General features: G+C 43.2%; 1 protein-coding gene across 1 annotated transcript in view; it reads left to right on the forward strand.

The window, feature by feature from the left end:
* Positions 1-23,356, forward strand: part of ttn.2 (titin, tandem duplicate 2) — a 211,120-nt gene that overhangs the window by 162,203 nt on the left and 25,561 nt on the right. The window contains exons 213-223 of the mRNA XM_036209774.1: positions 616-17,709; positions 17,802-18,098; positions 18,271-18,858; positions 18,979-19,281; positions 19,371-19,667; positions 19,823-20,110; positions 20,207-20,506; positions 20,610-20,761; positions 20,839-20,989; positions 21,108-21,407; positions 21,560-23,326. Of these exons, the coding sequence (XP_036065667.1) occupies positions 616-17,709; positions 17,802-18,098; positions 18,271-18,858; positions 18,979-19,281; positions 19,371-19,667; positions 19,823-20,110; positions 20,207-20,506; positions 20,610-20,761; positions 20,839-20,989; positions 21,108-21,407; positions 21,560-23,326 (21,537 nt within the window). The remainder of the gene's footprint in view (positions 1-615; positions 17,710-17,801; positions 18,099-18,270; positions 18,859-18,978; positions 19,282-19,370; positions 19,668-19,822; positions 20,111-20,206; positions 20,507-20,609; positions 20,762-20,838; positions 20,990-21,107; positions 21,408-21,559; positions 23,327-23,356) is intronic.

Genomic DNA, 23,356 nt, shown 5'->3' on the forward strand with positions numbered 1-23,356 from the left:
ATCACGTGTTGGACAGGCGGGAGCAGCGGATCGCCGCGCGGGGTGGGCTACAGGTTTGAGGCTCGGAGCTTGTGGAGCTCTGATTTAATAGGAACAGTCCACACGTCAAAAAAACGTATTCCTCGACATCATATGTGTATTCATTCTAAGAGAGACATCCACAGACGGACCTGGTAGCTCCTCCTACACGTGGCGCGGCGACAGAAACAAATTTTTTGACAAGTCGCGAGCAGAAAATTCCCCGCGCGGGCACGTGAATTTATCACGCGAATCGCGTTCGGTGCTTCATGGCTCCTCCTCCACCCAGCTGACTCCAGGAATGAATTGGACAGCCCGCCGATGTCCCGCCTCCAGAGCCTCTCAGTGGTTGGTTCGTTCAGCACTGCACACAACAACTGTCATTCATATCAGCCTTGCGGGCCGCACTAACAGTAATCTTTCATATTGAGATGGGCCGCAAATCATCATCCCGGGGGCCGCAGATGGCCCGCGGGCCGCGAGTTTGAGACCCCTGTTATAAATGATCAGTTAATACCAATAAAAATACACTCAATTTTTCTTGAAGTAGATAACTCCAACTGACCTATGCAATTGCTTGTTTTTACATTTTATTAGATCCCCCTGGTCCTCCATCCAATCCAAGAATTACAGACACCACAAAAACCACAGCTACTTTTGCCTGGGGCCGGCCCCACTATGATGGAGGTCTTGAAGTGGAAGGATATATTGTTGAATACAAGAAAGATGGTCATGATGACTGGGAAACAGAAACACAGTACCCAGTGAAAATTACAGAATATGTAATAGGTAAACTTCAAAAAGGAGGCAAATACCACTTTAGAGTCTGTGCCATAAACTCTGAGGGAGTGGGTGAGCCTGCAGAGGTTGAAAAGGTAACTGAATTAGTGGATCAAGAAACACTGCCAGACTTTGAACTTGATGCTGAGCTCAGAAGAACTTTGGTGGTGAGAAGCCGTTCTTCAATTCGTATGTTTGTCCCAATCAAAGGCCGTCCTGTTCCAGAAGTAACTTGGAGCAAAGATGATACAAACCTGAAAGTCCGTGCTCATATTGACAACACAGAATCTTACAGTCTACTTGTTATCCCTGAATGCAACAGATACGATGCTGGAAAGTATAACCTTTGTTTGGAAAATGTTGCTGGTAAGAAAACTGGTTTTGTCAATGTAAGGGTTCTGGACACACCAGGTCCACCAGTCAACCTCAAACCAAGAGAAGTGACAAAGAACAGTATCACTCTTCAGTGGGAAATCCCAATAATAGATGGTGGTTCTAAGATCCATAACTACATTGTCGAAAAGAGAGAAGCCACCAAAAAAGCATACACAGTGCTCAGCACCACATGGCAAAAGTGCTCTTTCAAAATCCCAGATCTTGAGGAGGGGGCTTACTATTACTTCCGTATTTCTGCTGAAAATGACCTCGGAGTTGGAGAGCCTGCAGAAACCCCAGAGCCTATCAGGGTGTCCCAAGCTCCTTCTGCACCAGAAAACTTGTATGTTACAGATGTAACTGCAGACAGTGCAAACCTGACATGGACCAAACCCCTCCATGATGGTGGAAGCTTGATTACCGGATATGTCATTGAAGCTCAAAAGAAAGACTCTGAACAGTGGGTCCATGTGGGCACCATCAAGGCTTTGGATTTCACAGTAACAGATCTGACTGAGGGTGCTGAGTATACCTTCCGTATAATTGCTGTCAATGCATCAGGTAGGAGTGATCCTCGTGAAAGCAGGCCCGCTGTTATCAGGGAACAAACATCCTCACCTTCATTTGATCTTCGGGGTGTGTACCAGAAGACCGTCATCGTCAAAGCAGGGGATCGCGTGAAAGTGGAGATTCCAGTGCTGGGTAAACCAAGGCCTGTTGTTTCCTGGAAGAAAGGTGATATGGTTCTCAAGGAGACCCAAAGAATCAATACAGAAACCACACCAACATCAACTATTCTCAACATCAGTGAAATCAAAAGAACTGACGAAGGAGAGTATTCTGTCACTGGAAAGAATTTGCTAGGTACACTAACAGAAACAATCACAGTTCTGGTCCATGACATTCCAGGTCCTCCAGTTGGTCCTATAAAGCTGGATGAAGTCTCATGTGATTATGTTCTAATGTCTTGGGACCCACCAGAGAATGATGGAGGTGTTCCCATCAACAATTATATTGTTGAGATGCGGGAAACAACTGGTACTTCATGGGTGGAGCTGGCAGCAACTGTAATCCGCACCACTTTCAAGGCAGTCCGACTCACAACTGGAACCCAATATCAGTTCCGTGTCAAAGCTCAAAACAGATATGGTATTGGACCATGTATCACCTCAGAACCTGTATTTGCTGCATATCCATTTGATGTGCCTGGCCAGCCTGGTATTCCAGTGGTCACATCTTTTAACAAGGACTCTATGATTCTAAGTTGGAATGAGCCTTCATCTGATGGAGGCAGTCCCATTCTGGGATATCATGTGGATAGGAAAGAGAAAAATAGCATTCTGTGGCAACGGGTCAGCAAAGCTCTCGTTGTTGGGAATATCTTCAAATCTGTTGGCCTTGTTGATGGTATTGCATATGAACATCGTGTCATTGCTGAAAATATGGCTGGTCTAAGCAAACCTAGCAAACCATCTGAGCCTATGTATGCTTTGGACCCAGTTGAACCACCAGGCAGACCAGTAGCTCTGAACATTACCAGACATGAGGTGACACTATCCTGGACAAAACCAGAAGGGGATGGTGGATTTTCTATTACAGGATACCAGGTAGAGAGGAGAGAAATGCCCAATGGACGTTGGCTCAAAGCAAATTTCAATAACATTCTGGAAACTACATACACAGTTAGTGGTCTCACTGAAGATGCAATATATGAGTTCCGTGTCTTTGCGAGAAACTCTGCTGGTGCTGTTAGTGCTCCATCTCAGCAGTCAGAGCCAATCACATGCAGAGATGACATTGATGAGCCAAGACTTGATATTGATGCATCCTATAGCAGCAATGTTGTGGTAATGGCTGGAGAGATTTTCAAGTTGGAAGCCAGTGTAACTGGTAGGCCCATCCCATCACTGGTATGGACTAAAGAAGGGAAAGAGCTTGAAGACACGGGCAAGCTGGAAATAAAAACATCAGACTTTCACACAACTCTTATAAACAAAGATTCACTGAGGAGAGATGGTGGTGCTTTCACTCTAACTGCTAGCAATCCTGGTGGCTTTGCCAAGTTTACCTTTAATGTCAAGGTGCTTGACAGACCAGGACCACCAGACTCCCTCACTGTTACAGATATCACTGCAGAAAAATGTGTGCTTAACTGGCTTCATCCTGCACATGATGGTGGAGCCAAAATTGAGTATTTTATCATTCAGAGGCGTGAAACCAGTAGGTTGGCATGGACAAATGTGGCAACAGACCTTCAAGCTAACAGGTTTAAGGTCACCAAGCTTCTTAAGGGTAATGAGTACATTTTTAGGGTCATGGCTGTTAACAAGTATGGTGTAGGTGAACCTGTAGAGTCTGTTCCTGTCATATGCACAAATCCCTATGTTCCCAGTGACCCACCATCACAGCCGGAGGTTACTACAATCACCAAAGACTCAATGGTTGTGTGCTGGGAGCGCCCTGAACATGATGGAGGAAGTAGAATTAATACATACATAATTGAAAGAAGAGATAAGACTGGCCTGCGCTGGGTAAAGTGTAATAAAAGGACTGTAACAGACTTGCGTTACAAGGTTTCTGGGCTCACACTGGGGCATGAATATGAATTTAGAATTTTTGCTGAGAATAACGCTGGTTTAAGCCAGCCCAGTCCTTCCAGTCCTTTCTACAAGGCAGTAGATACAATCTTCCAGCCTGGACCCCCAGGTAATCCTAGAGTGCTGGACTCAACCAAGTCTTCCATTACTCTTGCCTGGAATAAGCCCGTCTATGATGGTGGTTCTGAAATCACTGGATACATTGTGGAGACTTGCCTACCTGAGGAGGATGAGTGGACAATTCAGACTCCAAGGAAGGGATGGACAGCCACTTCCTTTACCATCACTAACCTGAAGGAAAACCAAGACTATAAAATCAACATTTGTGCAACAAATTGTGAAGGAGTGGGAGAGCCTGCAGCTGTTCCTGGAACACCAAAGGCTGAGGACAGATTACTTCCTCCAGAAATTGAACTTGGAGCTGAGCTGCGAAAGGTGGTGTGCATCAGAGCCTGTAGTACACTCAGACTATTTGTTCCAATCAAGGGCAGACCAGCACCTGAAGTGAAATGGTCAAGAGAGCATGGGGGATCCCTTGATAGAGCCAACATTGAAATTACACCATCATTTACCACTCTCCAGATAGACAATGTTGACAGGTTTGATGGTGGTAAATACATGCTGACTATAGAGAACCCATCAGGAAGTAAGACAGCCTTTGTTAATGTAAGGGTGCTAGATACTCCTGGAGCACCTCAGAATCTTATTATTAAGGAGGTCACCAAAGACTCAGTTTCTCTGGTTTGGGATGCACCTCTTATTGATGGGGGTTCGAGAGTGCGCAACTACATTGTGGAAAAACGAGAGTCAACCAGGAAAGCTTACTCAACAGTTTGTGCTAGCTGCCATAAGTCAAGTTGGAAAATTGGAGAATTGGAGGAAGGAAAACTGTACTCTTTCAGAATTCTGGCTGAAAACGAATTTGGTATTGGCCTACCAGTTGAGACTCTTGAACCAATTAAGGTGTCAGAAAAACCTCTACCACCAGGAAAAGTGTCCCTCCTTGAAATCACCAGCACCACTGTAACACTGACATGGGAAAAGCCAGACCACGATGGTGGAAGTAGAATAACAGGGTATATTGTTGAGATGCAGGGTAAAGGAAGTGACAAGTGGACCCAAGTCATGGTAGTTAAGAGCAATGAGGCTCATGTAACAGGGCTCACGCAGGGAGAAGAGTATAACTTTCGCATTTCAGCCACTAATGAAAAAGGTGTTAGTGACCCACGTCCTCTCAGCGTTCCCGTTGTGGCTAAAGATCTGACAATTTCTCCAACATTCAAATTGCTTTTTAGCACATTCAGTGTCTTAGCAGGAGATGACCTTAAGATAGATATTCCATATGCTGCCCATCCTAAAGCTACTGTAACTTGGCTAAAAGGTGGTGTTAGTCTAAAGGAAACAACAAGAGTTAATGCTCAAGCTACAGATCGAAACATTTTCCTGGTTATCAAGGAAGCTTGCAGAGAAGATGTTGGCACATACACCATTAAATTAACTAACAATGCTGGAGAGGCAACAACAGATATCAGCGTTGTTGTATTAGATAAGCCTGGATCACCAACTGGCCCAATCAAAATGGAGGAGGTCACTGCTGATAGTGTAGTTTTGTCATGGAATGCACCCCAATATGACGGTGGTTGTGCCATCAACAACTATATCGTTGAGAAGAGAGATACATCCACCACCAACTGGCAGATTGTTTCAGCGACTGTTGCCAGAACCACGATCAAGGCTGCCCGTCTAAAAACTGGATCTCAATACCAGTTTAGGATTGCAGCAGAAAATCGATATGGCAAGTCATCATTCCTGTTATCTGAGACTATTGTAGCTCAGTTTCCATTTGAGGTGCCAAGTTCACCACGCTCTGTTGTGGTTCAGTCAGCCACCAAAGAGAGCATGGTAGTTGTGTGGGAGAAACCCAGCAATGATGGCGGAAGTAAAATTCTAGGATATCATTTAGAACTCAAAGAGAAGAACAGTATACTGTGGGTGAAGCAAAACAAACAAGTCATCCCTGATACCAGATTCAAAGCAGTTGGCCTAGAGGAAGGAATTGAATATGAGTTCAGAGTTTATGCTGAGAACATAGTAGGCCTCAGCAAAGCCAGCAAAGTAAGTGAAATACAAGTAGCCAGAGATCCTTGTGAAAGGCCAGGAAAACCTGAAGCTGTTATTGTGACAAGAAATCAAGTCACACTCAGATGGACCAAACCTGAGTATGATGGTGGAATCAAGATCACTGGTTATGTGGTGGAGAAGAAGGAGGCCAGTGGTCGCTGGATGAAGGCCAGTTTCACAAACATTATTGAGACTGAATTTGTTGTCACGGAACTTACTGAAGATCAGATTTATGAGTTTCGTGTTATTGCTAGAAATGCTGCTGGAGTTTTGAGCCAGGCCTCTGACTCCACTGGACCTATCACTGCTAAAGATGAGGTGGATCCACCCAAAATTGACTTGGAGGCTAAATACTCCCAGGCTGTGGTACTAAATGCTGGTGAGACATTCAGACTTGAAGCATCTATTTATGGCAAGCCTGTTCCCACCATTCACTGGTTGAAAGATGGTCACGAGATCACTGAAGCAGCTCGAATAGAAATTCATAACACAAATTTTACTGCTTGCCTGATTTGCAAAGAAGCTATCCGTGTTGATGGAGGCCAGTACACTATACTAGTAAAAAATGTTGGTGGAGAAAAGTCTGTTAACATAAATGTCAAGGTCCTGGACAGACCAGGTCCACCAGAGGGTCCAATCTCTATTTATGGAGTCACCAATGAGAAGTGTTCAATTTCTTGGAAACCCCCCTTGCAAGACGGTGGAAGTGATGTGTCTCATTACATTGTGGAGAGAAGGGAAACCAGCAGACTTGTTTGGACTGTAGTTGAATCAAAAGTGCAGACACTAAACCTGAAGATTACTAAACTTCTTCCAGGAAATGAGTACATCTTCAGAGTAATCCCAGTCAATAAATATGGAGTCGGTGAGCCTCTTGAATCTGATCCAATGATTGCTAGAAATCCATTTGTTGCTCCAAGTCCACCGACTGAAGTGGAGGTTTCAACAATCACCAAGGACTCCATGGTTGTGACATGGGAACGTCCCTCTAATGATGGAGGTAATCCCATCCAAGGATATGTTGTTGAAAAACGGGATAAGGACGGTGTGAGATGGACCAGGTGCAATAAGCGCAATGTGAGTGAGCTCCGCTTTAGAGTAACAGGACTCCTTGAGAACCATAGTTATGAATTTAGGGTTTCTGCTGAAAATGCTGCAGGAGTTGGTACACCAAGCAAGGCCACAATATACTACAAGGCTCTAGATCCAATCTTCAAACCAGGTCCGCCAAATAATCCCAAGGTATTGGACACCTCTAGGTCCACAGTTACTCTAACATGGGGAAAACCTATCTATGACGGTGGCTGTGAGATTCAGGCCTATATCGTTGAAGCTTGTAATGGAGCATCTGATGAATGGTTTATGTGCACACCTCCCACTGGAATCACTGAAACTACATTTACAGCAAAAAAGCTTCTTGAGAAGCATGAGTACCAGTTTAGAGTGTGTGCAATAAACAAAGTTGGAGTTGGTGAGCATGCTGATGTGCCTGGAAAAATTCTTCTTGAGGAGAAACTTGAGCCTCCTGATCTTGAATTGGATGCTGATATGAGAAAAATGATCAATATCAGAGCAGCATGCACTCTCAGACTTTTTGTGCCTGTGAGAGGTCGGCCAGCACCTGAAATAAAGTGGGGAAAAGCTGAAGGGGAAATTAAGGAAACAGCCCAAATAGACAATACAGGCAACTATGCTTCTCTTGTAATAGAGAATGTTGACCGCTTTGACAGTGGAAAGTACACTTTGACGGCTGAAAATGCAAGTGGAGTAAAGTCTGTCTTCATTAGTGTAAGAGTCTTGGACTCCCCCAGTCCACCCACTAATTTCATGGTAAAAGAGATTACTAAGAACTCTGTCACTCTCACATGGGAACCTCCTCTCCTTGATGGTGGCTCAAAGATTAAGCATTATATTGTGGAGAAACGAGAGAGCACTAGAAAAGTTTATTCTCCTATCACTACCTGCAACAAGATGTCGTTGAGAGTTGACTCCTTACCAGAGGGTGGAATATTTTTCTTCAGAGTATTAGCTGAAAATGAGTATGGTGTGGGGCTTCAAGCTAAAACAATTGAGCCAATCAAAATATCTGAAAAACCTCAACCACCTGGAAAAGTAAGTCTAGTTGATGTTAGTCGTAGTAGTGTGTCTCTAAAATGGGAGAAACCTATACATGATGGTGGTAGTAGAGTCAGTTACTATGAAGTGGAAATGGCTCCAAAGGACAGTGACACATGGTCTTTGTGTGCCAGTGTAAAGAGCTTAGAGACCACAGTGGCCAGTCTTCTCCAAGGAGAGGAATACCAGTTCAGAGTTGTTGCTGTAAATGACAAAGGCAAAAGTGATCCAAGACAACTAGCCCATTCAGTTGTGGCAAAGGATCTTACAATTGAGCCTTCTGTTCGACCCAAAGCAAGTACCTACAGTGTTCAGGTAGGGTATGATCTTAAAATAGAAGTTCCAATTGCTGGTCATCCAAAACCAACTATCACCTGGACAAAGGATGGCACAGCCCTTAAGCAGACGACCAGAGTAAATGTCACTGACTCAGCACATCACACAACTCTCACCATTAAGGATGCCACCAGAGAAGATGGAGGCATGTACTCTATCAACGTTGCTAATTCTCTTGGTTCCAAAGATGCAACTGTGGAGGTGATCACCCTGGATAAACCAGGCCCACCAACAGGCCCTGTTAAAATGGAGGATATTAGTGCTGAGAGTGTTACCCTGATTTGGGAACCTCCCACATACACAGGTGGATGTCCAATTTCCAATTATGTGGTGGAAAAAAGAGACACAACTACAACTAATTGGGTAGTTGTATCAGCCACAATTGCAAGAACCACATTAAAAGTGGCTAACCTGAAGACTGGTGCGGAATACCAGTTCAGAGTTTTTGCAGAGAACAGATATGGAAAGAGTTACGGAATTGATTCAGAGCCTGTTGTGGCACAGTATCCATTCCAAGAGCCAGGCCCTCCAGGGACACCATTTGTGTCCTCATACACTAAAGATTATATGGTAGTTGAGTGGCATAAACCACCATCTGATGGAGGAAGTGCCATTTTGGGTTACCATTTGGAGAGGAAAGAGAAAAACAGTATTCTTTGGACCAAGATTAACAAAATGCTGATCCAAGACTGCAAATTCAAGTCAACCCCTCTTGAGGAGGGCATTGAGTATGAGTATAGAGTGTATGCTGAGAATATTGTTGGTATAGGAAAATGCAGTAAAACATCAGAAGGATATGTTGCAAGAGACCCTTGTGATCCTCCAGGTCAACCTGTGACTGTGATTGTGACAAGGCATTCAGTAAAACTAAGATGGACCCCTCCAATGTATGATGGTGGAAGCCTTGTTACTGGCTATATAGTAGAGAAACGTGACCTTCCAGAAGGTAAATGGATGAAAGCTAGCTTTGCAAACATCATTGAGCATGAATTCACAGTTACTGGCCTTCAAGAGGACAATAAATATGATTTTAGGGTGATTGCAAAGAATGCAGCTGGTGCTGTGAGTAAGCCTTCTGAGACCACAGGATCTATAACAGCCAAGGATGAAGTTGAACCGCCAAAATGTGAAACAGATCCAATTTACAACCAAACCATTATCATAAATGCAGGAGAGACATTCACTTTTGAAGCCAGTGTGGAAGGAAAGCCTTTCCCAACAGCTCAGTGGTTCAAGGGAAATTTCGAAGTTGAAAACTCTGCAAGAGCCGAGATCAAAAACACAGATTTTAAGGCTATTCTTGTTGTCAAAGATGCTATCAGAGTGGATGGTGGGCAGTACACATTGGTTCTGACCAATGTGGCTGGAACAAAAACTGTTCCATTTAGTGTTAAGGTTCTGGATAGACCAGGCCCTTCAGAAGGACCCCTAACAATCAGCAATGTGACTGAGGAGAAGTGCTCATTGTCATGGCTTCCACCCAGACATGATGGAGGTGCAAGTATTTCTCACTACGTTATTCAAAAGAGAGAAACCAGTCGTTTGGCTTGGACAGTAGTCTCCAGCGAGTGTAAAGCTACCATGTTCAAGGTTACCAAATTATTAAAAGGAAATGAATACATCTTCAGAATAATGGGTGTCAACAAATATGGAGTGGGCGAGCCTCTTGAATCGGCACCTGTTGTGATGAAAAATCCATTTGTTCCTCCAGGCCCACCTAATGAACTTGAAATCACTAACATTACAAGAGACTCCATGACGGTTTGTTGGAACCGTCCTGACACCACAGGTGGCAGTGATATTGTTGGCTACATTGTTGAGAAAAGGGATAGAGCTGGAGTGAGGTGGACCAAGTGCAACAAACGCAGAGTCACAGACTTGCGTTTCAGAGTAACAGGGTTAACTGAAGACCATGACTATGAATTTAGAGTGTCAGCTGAGAATACAGCTGGAGTGGGCCTACCAAGCCCAGTCACACCCTACCTCAAAGCCTGTGACCCAACATTTGAACCAGGTAGTCCAACTAATGTCCATTTGGTTGACACCACAAAAGACTCAATCTGTGTGGCTTGGCAAAGGCCTATCTATGATGGTGGTTGTGAGATTCAAGGATATGCTGTTGAAATTACCAAGGCTGATGAAGAGGAATGGATAATATGCACACCATCCACTGGTATAAATAGTACAAAGTTTACTATCAAAAAGCTAATAGAACACCAAGAATACAAAATTCGTGTTTGTGCCATTAACAAGCTTGGTATTGGAGAGCCCACAGAACTTCAAGGAGTTGTTAAACCTATGGATAAGATTGAGCCCCCAGAGGTGATGCTGGATTCAGAGCTTAGGAAAGGAATTGTGGTGAGAGCAGGAGGATCTATGAGAATCTATATTCCTTTTAAAGGTCGTCCCACCCCTCAAATAAGTTGGGCTAAGGAAGATGGTGAGCTCCCCAGTAAAGTTCTGATTGAAACTGGTGAGAACTACTCACAGCTTTCCATTGAAATATGTGACAAATTTGATGCTGGAAAATACATAATTAATTTAGAGAATAGCGCTGGCACCAAATCTGCTTTTGTCTCGGTTAAAGTTCTGGACACCCCAGGGCCTCCCTTACAGCTAGTAGTTAAAGACATAAAGAGAGAAAGTGTTACCCTGACCTGGGAGCCACCAATTATTGATGGTGGTTCAAGAATAAAGAACTACCTGGTTGAAAAACGTGAATCCACAAGGAAAGTGTTTTCTAATGTGGACAACAAATGCACAAAAACAAGTTATCGTGTCACTGGTCTAACTGAGGGAACTATATACTATTTCAGAGTATTGGCAGAGAACGAGTTTGGTATTGGTCAGCCAATTGTGACAGAACAACCAGTTAAAGCCTCTGAGCCACCCCTGCCTGTTGGTAAAATCACATTGACTGAAGTAACAAAAACAACCGCTTCACTATCTTGGGAGAAACCAGATCATGATGGAGGAAGCAGAATCATTGGCTACTATATTGAAATGCAACCTGTAGGCTCAGAGGAATGGGTGTTAGCTGCCACAACCAAAACGTGTGATGGCACTGTTGCTGGCCTACGTGCAGGACATGAATACTTATTTAGAGTGTTAGCTTTTAATGAAAAGGGCAAAAGTGACCCTAGAGCTTTGGCTGCACCAGTGACTGCTAAAGATATTTCTATTGAGCCAAGTTTCAAATTAAGATTCAACACTTACAGTTTACAGCAAGGTGAGGATCTAAAGATTGAGATTCCAGTACTTGGCCGCCCCGTACCAAAAGTGGAATGGAAAAAAGAAGGACAAGCAATTAAAGAAACAACAAGATTGAATGTCTTGAGCACATCATCATCTACTAAACTGGTCATCAAAGATGCAAATAAGGAAGACTCTGGAAAATACAGTGTCACAGCCACAAGTAGCATTGGAACAGTTACAGAGGAGATTATTGTTATCATACTTGATAAACCTGGGCCACCCACTGGGCCTGTTAAAATTGAAGAGGTAAGCTGCAATTATGTGGTGCTCTCCTGGGAGCCACCAGAGTATACTGGGGGATGTCAAATTAACAACTACATTGTTGAAAAGAGGGACACAACCACCACAAATTGGCAGATTGTATCTGCTACGATTGCAAGGACAACCATTAAAGTCACCAAGCTCAAAACTGGTGTTGAATATCAGTTTAGAGTCTGTTCTGAAAATAGATATGGAAAAAGTTCTCCCATTGTCTCTTCGGCTGTTATTGCTCAGTATCCATTTAGTGTGCCTGCAGCCCCTGGAACACCAATCACTACAGCTGCAACTAAGGATAACATGGTTGTTGAATGGAAACCTCCAAGTGACAATGGCGGCAGTCCCATCATTGGTTATCATCTGGAGAGAAAGGAAAAAAATAGTCTTTTGTGGAGTAAACTGAACAAGCTTTTAATTCCAGAGGCACGCTTCAAGACCACAGACCTTGAAGAAGGCATTGAATATGAGTTCAGAGTTTATGCAGAGAACATTGCAGGTGTCAGTCCAGCCAGTAAAGTCTCAGATGGTACAGTAGCCAGAGACCCATGTGATCCTCCAGGCACTCCTGAGGCTATCGAAATCACCAGAAACCATGTAACACTCCAGTGGACCAAACCCCAGTATGATGGTGGTAGCATAATCACTGGCTATTTGATAGAGAGAAAGAAATACCCAGATACCCGCTGGATGAAAGCCAGCTTCACCAACATTATTGATACCCAGTTTACGCTTACTGGACTTACTGAGGACTGTGTTTATGAGTTCAGAGTCATTGCCAGGAATGCTGCAGGAACTTTGAGTCATCCATCTGAGAGTACGGGACAAATTACAGCTAAAGATGAAATTGAAGCACCAGATGCTTTTATGGATTCAAAATTTAAAGATCTCACTGTTGTTAGTGCTGGTGACTCATTTGAGATTGATGCTGACTACACTGGCAAGCCTCTCCCTGAAGTCATATGGTTAAAGGACGGCAAAGAAATTGACAAAACCACACCAAGAATGGAGATCAAAACTACACTTACACGTACAATCTTAACAGTCAAGGATTGCATTAGAGTGGATGGTGGCCACTTTGTTCTCAAGCTTGTCAATGTTGGTGGTGTCAAGATGATCCCAGTTAATGTTAAAGTTCTTGACAGACCTGGTCCTCCAGATGGGCCATTAGAAGTTAAAGGGGTTAGGGCTGAGAAATGTTATCTGCATTGGAACCATCCTTCACATGATGGTGGAGCAAGTATCTCTCACTATATCATTGAAAAGAGAGAGACCAGTCGTTTGTCATGGACTATGGTTGAGCCCAAGATCCAGGCAATTAGCTACAAAGTTACCAAACTGCTTCCTGGTAATGAATACATTTTTAGAGTTACTGCTGTAAATAAATATGGAGTCGGTGAACCTCTGGAATCAGAGCCTGTTATTGCTCGTAACCCATTCACTGTTCCCAGTGCACCCTCAACCCCAGAGGTCAGCGCTGTCACCAGAGACTCCATAGTCCTTACCTGGGAAAGGCCTGAAGAAAATGGAGGGGCTGAGATTGAAGGCTACATTCTTGAAAAACGGGACAAGGATGGTATCAGGTGGACCAAGTGCAACAAAAAGAGACTGAATGACCTAAGATTCAGATGCACTGGTCTCACAGAAGGTCACTACTATGAATTTAGAGTCTCGGCTGAAAATGCTGCTGGCATTGGAAAGCCAAGTTCACCGACCGAGTACATTAAGGCATGTGATGCCACATATCCACCAGGACCTCCAAGTAACCCTAAAGTCACCAATCATTCAAGCGGTACTGTTTCCTTGACCTGGTCAAGGCCTATCTATGATGGTGGCGCTCCTGTTACAGGGTATGTTGTTGAAATGAAAGAGGCAGGAGATGATGAATGGATTGTCTGCAGTCCTCCCACCGGTGTTCAAAGCACTAACTATACCGTAAAGAAACTGAAGGAAAATGCTGAGTACAACTTCCGCATATGTGCTGCTAACTGTGAAGGAGTAGGGGAGCCTGTGGATCTACCTGGGTCTGTGATTGCTGCAGAGAAGGTCGAGGCTCCTGAGATTGAACTAGATGCTGACCTAAGGAAGATGGTTAATGTACGTGCCACTGCAACACTGCGTCTGTTTGTGACAATTAAAGGAAAACCTGAACCTGAGGTGAAATGGTCTAAGGCTGATGACACTCTAAATGAACGTGCACAAATTGATGTCACAAGCTCTTATACAATGCTGGTGATTGAGAATGTTGATAGATTTGACACTGGCAAATACGTAGTGACCCTTGAGAATCTAAGTGGCTCTAAATCAGCATTTATTAATGTGAGAGTTTTGGACTCTCCAAGTGCACCAACAAACTTGGAGGTCAAAGATGTAAAGAGAAATTCTGTTTCACTTTCTTGGGAGCCTCCTCTTATTGATGGCGGGGCTAAGATATCACACTATATTGTTGAGAAGAGAGAGCAGAAGAGAATGGCTTTCACCAGTGTTTGCACCCACTGTGTAAGAAACTCTTACATTGTGTCTGACCTACAAGAGGGAGGACGATATTATTTCCGCGTGTTGGCTGTAAATGAGCTGGGAGTGGGTCTGCCTGCTTTTACAGACCTAGTCAAGGTATCTGAGGCCCCATTGCCTCCCGGTAAAATTGTTGTTGAAGATATAACTCGTCACAGTGTCACTCTTTCTTGGGAGAAACCTGATCATGACGGAGGTAGCAAAATAACAAGCTACATTGTAGAGATGCAGCCAAAAGGAGAAGACAAATGGACTTTGTGTAGTCAAGCTAAAGCACTAGAAGCCACTATTGTTGGACTCACAACAGGAGAGGAATACTCATTTAGAGTCACTGCAGTAAATGATAAGGGTAAGAGTGATGCTAAGGCTTTGGCTGCTCCTGTGGTAGTAAAGGACATTACAATGGAGCCCAACATAAATCTGCTATTCAGCACATACAGCGTCAAAGCTGGAGATGACTTGAAGATTGATGTTCCATTTAAGGCCAGACCCCAACCTGAAGTTTCCTGGAAAAAAGATGGCCATGCTCTTAAACAGACAACCAGGGTGAATGTGGTCACTTCAAAGACATCTTCCAAAGTAATGATTAAAGATGCCAACAAAGAAGATGTTGGAACATATGAGATTTCAGTAACAAATGCAATTGGCACAAAAACAGCTGAAGTGTCTGTTGTAGTACTGGAAAAACCAGGTCCACCCAGCAACATTAAGTTTGATGAAGTTAGCGCAGATTTTATCTCTCTATCCTGGGATCCTCCAATATATGATGGTGGATGCCAGATTAACAATTATGTGGTGGAGAAAAGAGATACTACCACAACAACATGGCAAATTGTCTCAGCCACAGTAGCAAGAACATCTATTAAGGTTACTCGGCTTTATCAAGGAACAGAGTACCAATTCCGTATTGCAGCAGAAAATCGTTATGGCAAGAGTTCTGCAATTGATTCTGCTCCTGTTGTTGCTCAATATCCATTTGAGCCCCCAGGTCCTCCAACCAAACTTCATGTTGTCCATGCAACTAAGATTGGCATGCTGGTGGCATGGGGCAAACCAGCAAGTGACGGCGGAAGCCCAGTTATTGGTTATCACATTGAATGCAAAGATCAAAGTAGCATCCTTTGGACTAAAGTTAACAGAGGTCTGCTAACTGAAAACCAGTTTAAAATGACTGGCATTGAGGAGGGATTACTGTATCACTTCAGAGTATATGCTGAGAATATTGCTGGCATTGGTCCGTGTACTAAGCCCTGTGATCCAGTTGCAGCTAGAGATCCATGTGAGCCTCCACATAACCTCAGAGTTACAAATATCACCAGGAATTCAGTTTCCCTCTTTTGGAATGCTCCAGAGTATGATGGGGGAGTAAAAATAACTGGATATATTGTAGAGAATAGAGAGCTACCCAATGGCCGCTGGCTGAAGTGCAACTTTGCCAATTTGCAAGATACTTACTTTGATGTTACAGGCTTAGTAGAAGATGTCCAGTATGAATTCCACGTTATTGCTAAGAATTCCGCCGAGCAGCTTAGTGTTCCATCAGAAAGCACTGGTCCCATCACAGTTAAGGATGATGTGGACCCTCCAGCTATTATAATGGAAGACAAATTCAGACAACTACTGGTCACCAAGGCTGGAGAGACAATAAGAATTGATGCTGAGATTACAGGGCGTCCTCTCCCAGTTATTTCCTGGTCAAAGGATGGAAAAGAAATAGAGGCCAAGGCAAGGTGTGAAATCACATCTACTAATTTCACATCAACCCTCACTGTTACAGATGCTATCAGGAAAGATTCTGGTCAATACGTTCTTACTCTGCACAATGTTGCAGGAACTAGATCCATGGCTGTTAACTGTAAAGTTCTGGACAGACCTGGTCCTGCCTCAGGACCTTTGTCAGTGTCTGGAATAACAGCAGAGAAATGTACCCTAACATGGGGACCTCCTCAAGAGAATGGGGGTGCTGAGATCATGCACTATATTGTGGAGAAACGTGAGACAAGTCGCCTAGCTTGGACTCTGGTCTATGGTGACATGAAGGCTACTACTTGCAAAGTGACCAAGTTGCTTAAAGGAAATGAATATATATTTAGAGTCAGGGGAGTAAACAAAAATGGAGATGGTGAACCTTTGGAAAGTGAACCAGTAAAGGCCATGGACCCATTTACTGTGCCTGCAGCTCCCACAAGCGTCCAAGTCACTGCAATTACTAGTGATGCAATGACAATTTGTTGGGAAAGACCAGTGTCTGATGGTGGTAGCAGTATTTCTGGCTATGTAATTGAAAAGCGAGAGAAAACAGGCCTTCGTTGGTGCCGTGTTAACAAGAAGCCTGTATATGACCTAAGAGTCAAGGCCTCAAACCTTCGTGAGGGCTGTGAATATGAGTACAGAGTGTTTGCAGAGAATGCTGCAGGGCTAAGTAAACCAAGTACCCCCTGTCCACTAACCAAGGCCGAAGATCCACAGTTTCTGCCCTCTCCTCCTGCTAAGCCTAAGATCATTGACTCTACAAAGACCACGGTCACCTTGTCATGGAACAAGCCACTGTTTGATGGTGGTGCACCAGTAACTGGATACAGAGTAGAGTACAGAAAGTCATCTGATGATGAGTGGTTTATTGCAGTCCAGAACACCAAGGCTACAGAATTTACAGTTGTACGATTGACACCTGGGATTGAATATGTGTTTGTTGTCAAGTCCATTAATAAAATAGGTGTTAGTGAGCCAAGCCCTGAGACAGACAAACAAATTGCTAAAGAAAGACAGGAGGAACCTGTGTTTGACATAAGCAATGAAATGAGAAAGACACTCATTGTCAAAGACGGAAGCTCATTTACGTTAAAAGTGCCATTCAGAGGCAAACCCATACCAAATGTTTCTTGGGCTAAACCTGACATTGACCTTAGGGTACGGGCTGTCATTGACACAACTGACACTTTCACTTCAATAACCCTTGAAAAAGCAACTCGCAATGATTCTGGAAAATATACCGTCACCTTATCCAGTGTTGCTGGAACTTCATCGTTGACACTGAATGTCAGAGTGCTGGACTCACCTGGACCTCCTGCACATGTGGAGGTCAAGGAAGTAACAAAAACCTCTGCCACAGTCACCTGGGACACTCCTGAGAATGAGGGTGGAGGACCAGTCAAAAATTACCTCATTGATTTCCGTGAGGCCAGCAGGAAAGGCTGGACTAGGTTGACTGACACATGTCACAGACTGACTTACAAGGTGATCAATCTAAAAGAAGGAGAGGTCTACTATTTCAGAGTGACAGGAGAAAATGAGTTTGGGGTCGGTGTACCAGCAGAAACCAAGGAAGGAACCAAGATTACAGGTACAGTTTTAACTTGTCATTATTGTGATTTAGACCTTAAGATTTTTTCCCCCTACATTTTCTTTAAACAAAACATGCGTCTTTTTCTCCAGAAAAGCCAAGCCCACCACCAAAGTTAGGGGTCACTGATGTAACCAAAGAGAGTGTTGCCTTGGCCTGGGCAAAACCAGAACAAGATGGAGGCAGCAGAGTCACTGGCTACTTTGTTGAAGCACTGGAAAAAGGCCAAGAAAAGTGGGTCAAATGTGGTGCAACAAAGTTCACTCATTTAACAGTTAGTGGCCTGAGGGAGAATGCCGAGTACTTCTTCAGAGTCAGAGCTGAGAACCATGCAGGACTCAGTGATGTGAAAGAAATGGTCATCCCTGTCATTGTCAAAGACCAACTTGGTAAGTGACAAGCAAAAATGATGAACAATACATTTCTTAGTGTAATTCATAGAGGCTCAGAAATAAAGACATTATTATCTTACTTTTTTCAATAGTTTTAGAAAGGTTTCCTACATTTTTAACTGATTGCAACTTTTTATGTTTTGGTAACCGTGCTCTTTTTTTGCTCTAGAACCTCCTGAGATCAACATGAAAGACATTGCTCACAACACAGTGTATGTTAAAGCCGGTTCAACTATGAAGTGCGAGATCCCACTGACTGGTCGACCTTTACCAAAAGTCACTCTTTCCAAGGATAACGTGCCACTCAAGTCAACAATGAGGTTTAACTATGATGTTACTCCAGACAGTATCAAAATAATTTTGCGTGAAAGTGTTGCTGGGGACACAGGGCGCTATGACATAACTGCTTCAAACTCTGGTGGAACCACCAAATCCTTTGTTAATATTGTTGTTCTGGACCGCCCAAGTGCCCCACTTGGACCTGTTGAACTTTATGATGTTACTGAGGACAGTGTAAGCCTGAAGTGGCTCCCTCCAGCCTATGAAGGCGGGAGCCCTATCACTAACTACATCATCCAGAAAAGAGAGACAACTACAGCCAACTGGATTGATGTTTCTTCTGCTGTTGCTCGATGCACCATGAAGATCATGAAATTGACTACTGGGCTGGAATACCAGTTCAGAATAAGAGCTGAGAACAGATATGGAATCAGTGATCACATCGACTCACCTCCGGTTAAAGTTAGCCTCTCATACAGTAAGCAGTTTTTAGAATACAGACCAACATTTTCTTTATAAAATTAAGTTAAAATTATTGGAACTCCAAAAATTTCAAAACAAATATTCCATCATTTTTTAAACTTTTTTTTTTCTTCAGCAATTCCAGAGGCTCCATCTGTACCAGAAATTACTGGCGTAACCAAGGAGAGTGTCACAGTGGCATGGAAGGAGCCTAAATCAGATGGAGGTAGCCACGTGTTTGGCTACCATCTCCAAATGAAAGACAAGAACAGCATCCTGTGGCAGAAAGTTAGCAAAACAGTGATCCGGGCTACACACTTTAAGGTCACGGACATAAATGCGGGGCTTATTTATGAGTTTAAAGTGGCAGCAGAAAATGCTGCAGGGGTCAGTGAATTCAGCAAGCTTTCCGATGCAGTTTTGGCTATTGATGCATGTGGTACGTAAAAAGACATTTCTCTTTAAACTATAGTAAATTCAACTTGAATGGAATTTTTATTTTTGCATTCTCTCCATTCATTTTTGCAGAGCCTCCCACTAATCTCCGGATCACTGACATAACTAAGAACACTATAAGCTTGGCTTGGGAGAAGCCAAACTATGATGGCGGATCTCCGATCACTGGTTATATGATTGAAAAGAGAGAGGGAGCAAATTCCAAGTGGTCCAAAGCCAACCTTACCAATATCACAGACACTCGCTTTACTGTAACTGGCCTCACTCAGGATGAAACATACGAATTTAGAGTCATGGCTAAGAATGCAGTTGGCTCAATTAGCAATCCATCTATTACTGCTGGACCAGCAACATGTGTAGATACCTATGGTAAGTTTTTAGGCTTTTTTTACGTCTATATAAATATATTTTTTTTTGTATGCATTTTTTTCTGCATCATTGCAATTGTTTCTTTTAAAAAAAATGTTTTGGCATTTTGTCTCTCCCTTATTTTTGTGATGTAATCACTAATCCGTTTTACCTAGGCACCCCAGAAATTGAAATACCACAAGAGTATCTTAATGAAGTCAAGTACAAAGCTGGCTCTGATGTTGAACTCAAGTTTAATATAACAGCCAAACCTGCTCCCACGATTGAGTGGTTTAGGGATGGTAGAGAGCTTAAGCCCACCTCTCAACTCTCTTTCAAGCATAAATTTGAGTCTACCAGTATATTCTTAAAGGAAACTACACGCCTTAACTCTGGCACCTATGAAGTGAGGGTCAAAAACTCTCTGGGATGTGCATGTGGAGTCGTCAGGCTGCTTATTCAAGGTATTTAAACATTAAAATATTTTGCAAGATTAACACCAAATATTAAAGGATATAAAGTATAATTGACAGGCATGAATTGATTTTTCTCCCCATTAGATAAGCCAGGACCCCCTGCTGGAGAGATTCAATTTAAGAAAGTAACAGCTGACAATGTCACCATCATGTGGTCCCCTCCTGATGATGAGGGTGGTGCAATGGTAACTCATTACATCGTAGAAAAGAGGGAGACCAGCAGGGTAATGTGGTCCATTGTGTCAGAAAAACTGGTCGACTGTATTGTGAACGTACCCAGACTAATCCAAGGCAATGAGTACATCTTCAGAGTACGTGGAGTGAACAAATTTGGTATCGGAGACCCACTGGAATCTGAACCTGTTGTTGCAAAGAATTCATTTGGTATGCATATAGACCACAATTGTTGTTATTTGTTACAATTTGATCAGATTTGACATAATTTATGTAGGAAAACCATTCATCTAACCTTGTTTGTTTTGTACAGTCCCTCCAAGTGAACCCTCCAAACCTAAAGTTACCATGATTACCAAGTCGTCGATGACAGTGATCTGGGAACGACCTGCACTGGACGGAGGCAGTGACATTGATGGTTATTACCTGGAAAAAAGAGAAAAGAAAAGTCTACAGTGGTTTAAGGTTTGCATACTAGAACAATTTAAACTTTAATTAGGTGTGTGCACACATCTGATAACTTTAATAACTATTATTTTTAGGTGGTAAAGGGTACTATCAGAGACACCAGGCAGAAAGTCAACAATCTAGTGGAGAATAATGAGTACCAGTTCAGAGTTTGTGCTGTCAACAAGGCAGGAGCAGGAAATTACTCTGAAGCCTCTGAACTGTACAAAGCCTACGACCCCATTGGTATGTTTTTAGAATATTCCTGAGGCTACCAGCAAAGCCTTTTGGATATTATTTCTGGACAGTTTCATAGTGTTAAGAAGCAACTGCTGGTAAAACTGAGTGTTTTTTTTTTCTCTAGATTTACCTGGCGAGCCATCCAAACTGCGAATTATTGACTCCACAAAGACCTCAATCACCATAGGCTGGGACAAGCCTGTTTATGATGGTGGAAGTGAAATCCTACACTACATTCTGGAGCAGATGACCTCAGAGGAAAAAGAATGGGTGATAATTAATCCAGAGGTGAAGACTTGTGAGTATGTGGTGTCCCACCTCAAACCTGGTACCTACTATTACTTCAGAGTGTCTGCTGTCAACTGTAAAGGCAAAGGAGAGGATATCAAGATGTACCAGCCTGTTCAAGCCAAAGATATCTTAGGTTTGTCTTTTATGTTCCAAAATTAAGGAAAGAGTATCTGCTTGATTTTATATAAAAAAAACAAGCATAAATTAGAGTTGTTATGAATTATTGTTATCATCCTAAGCATCATAGTGTAAACTCTTTGTTTGCTTTTATTTTCCTTTCAACAGAGGAAGCAGATTTAGACTTGGATGTGTCCATGACAACCCAATATGTTGCCAGAGCTGGACGGAATGTAGAAGTGTTTATTCCACTGAAGGGTCGCCCAGCTCCCAATGTCACATGGCGCCGTGGCGATCGCAACATGGCTAGCGATATTAGATTTACAATCAACAACACTGAGAGATCCACTACACTCATTATACCTAAGGTCACCCGTGATGACTGTGGAAAATATTTCCTGGAGATTGAGAATGGTGTTGGAGAACCCAAGATCATCACAGTTTCACTCAAGGTTCAGGATAGTCCATCTGCCTGCCAGAAACTGATTATCAAGAATGTAACAAGAGGAAAGCTGACCCTTAGTTGGGAGGCTCCTGTCATTGATGGAGGCTCTCCAGTAACGAATTATATTGTTGAAAAGAAAGCCTCCACCATGAAGGCCTACCAGGTGATCACAGCAGAGTGTCTAAACACATCTTATAAGGTATCAGGCCTGGAAGAAGAGATTGCATACTTTTTCCGTGTCTCCGCTGAAAACGAGTTTGGTACAGGTGACTATTGTGAAACAACAGAGCCTGTCAGAGCAACAGAAACTCCTGGAGCTGTTAAAGATTTGGTAATGCTGGACTCTTCAAAGAATTCTGTAACTCTACAGTGGACCAAACCTGACCATGATGGTGGTAGCTACATCACTGAGTACATCATTGAAAAAAGGAGCCAGGAAGAGGTCAACTGGACCTTAGGTGCTACATGCAAACGTTGTACCTGTGAAGTGACAGGACTAAGAGAAAATGCAATGGTTGACTTCAGAGTGTTTGCAAAGAATGAAAAAGGTAGAAGTGACTTTTCCCAGATTGGTCCAATTACAGTCATGGACTTTATAATTCCACCTGAAGCCAACCTGGTTGACTACCCCAATGGAGAGCTTGCTGTTCGTATAGGTCAAAATATCCACATTGAGCTGCCTTTTAAGGGTAAACCAAGACCTGCAATCAGCTGGATGAAGGATAACTTGCCTTTGAAGGAAAGTGAGAAGATTAGATTCAGGACCACTGACAACAAGACATCAGTCACAGTCAGAGGAGCAAAGAAGGAACATGCTGGCCAGTATACTTTGGTCCTGGACAATAGAGTCATCAAAAATTATTTTGACATAAATGTGACCACTCTAGGACCCCCATCAATACCTGTCGGTCCCATCCGCCTTGATGAAGTAAAAGCTCAAAGTATTATTATCTCCTGGGATGAACCAAAAGATAACGGAGGTGGTGAAATAACCTGCTACATTGTGGAGAAACGTGAAACATCACAGGCAAACTGGAAAATGGTCTGCTCCAGTGTGGTCAGAACAACCTTTAAGATCCCCAACCTGGTCAAGGGTAGTGAGTACCAATTCAGGGTCCGAGCAGAGAACAAGTATGGAGTCAGTGAATCTCTCAACTCACCAAATATTATTGCCCAACATCAGTACAAGGCTCCTGGTGCCCCAGGGAAGCCAGTAGCCTACAACATTACTAGTGATGGCATGACCATCAAGTGGGATGCTCCAGGTTTTGATGGAGGTTCTCCCATTCTAGGTTATCATGTTGAGAAAAAAGACAGAAACAGCCTTTTGTGGGAGAAAGTCAACTCCACAATCATTTCTAACAGAGAATATAGGATCATAAGTCTTCTTGAAGGCCTGGAGTACTCTTTTAGAGTCTATGCTGAGAACAATGCTGGACTCAGCCCGGTTAGTGAGCAGAGCAAACATGCTCTTGCCATCTCCCCTGTTGGTAAGTCTCATATTTAAAAACATTTCTGCC

This window comes from Oryzias melastigma, linkage group LG21 (assembly GCF_002922805.2).
Source record: "Oryzias melastigma strain HK-1 linkage group LG21, ASM292280v2, whole genome shotgun sequence".
NCBI lineage: Eukaryota > Metazoa > Chordata > Actinopteri > Beloniformes > Adrianichthyidae > Oryzias > Oryzias melastigma.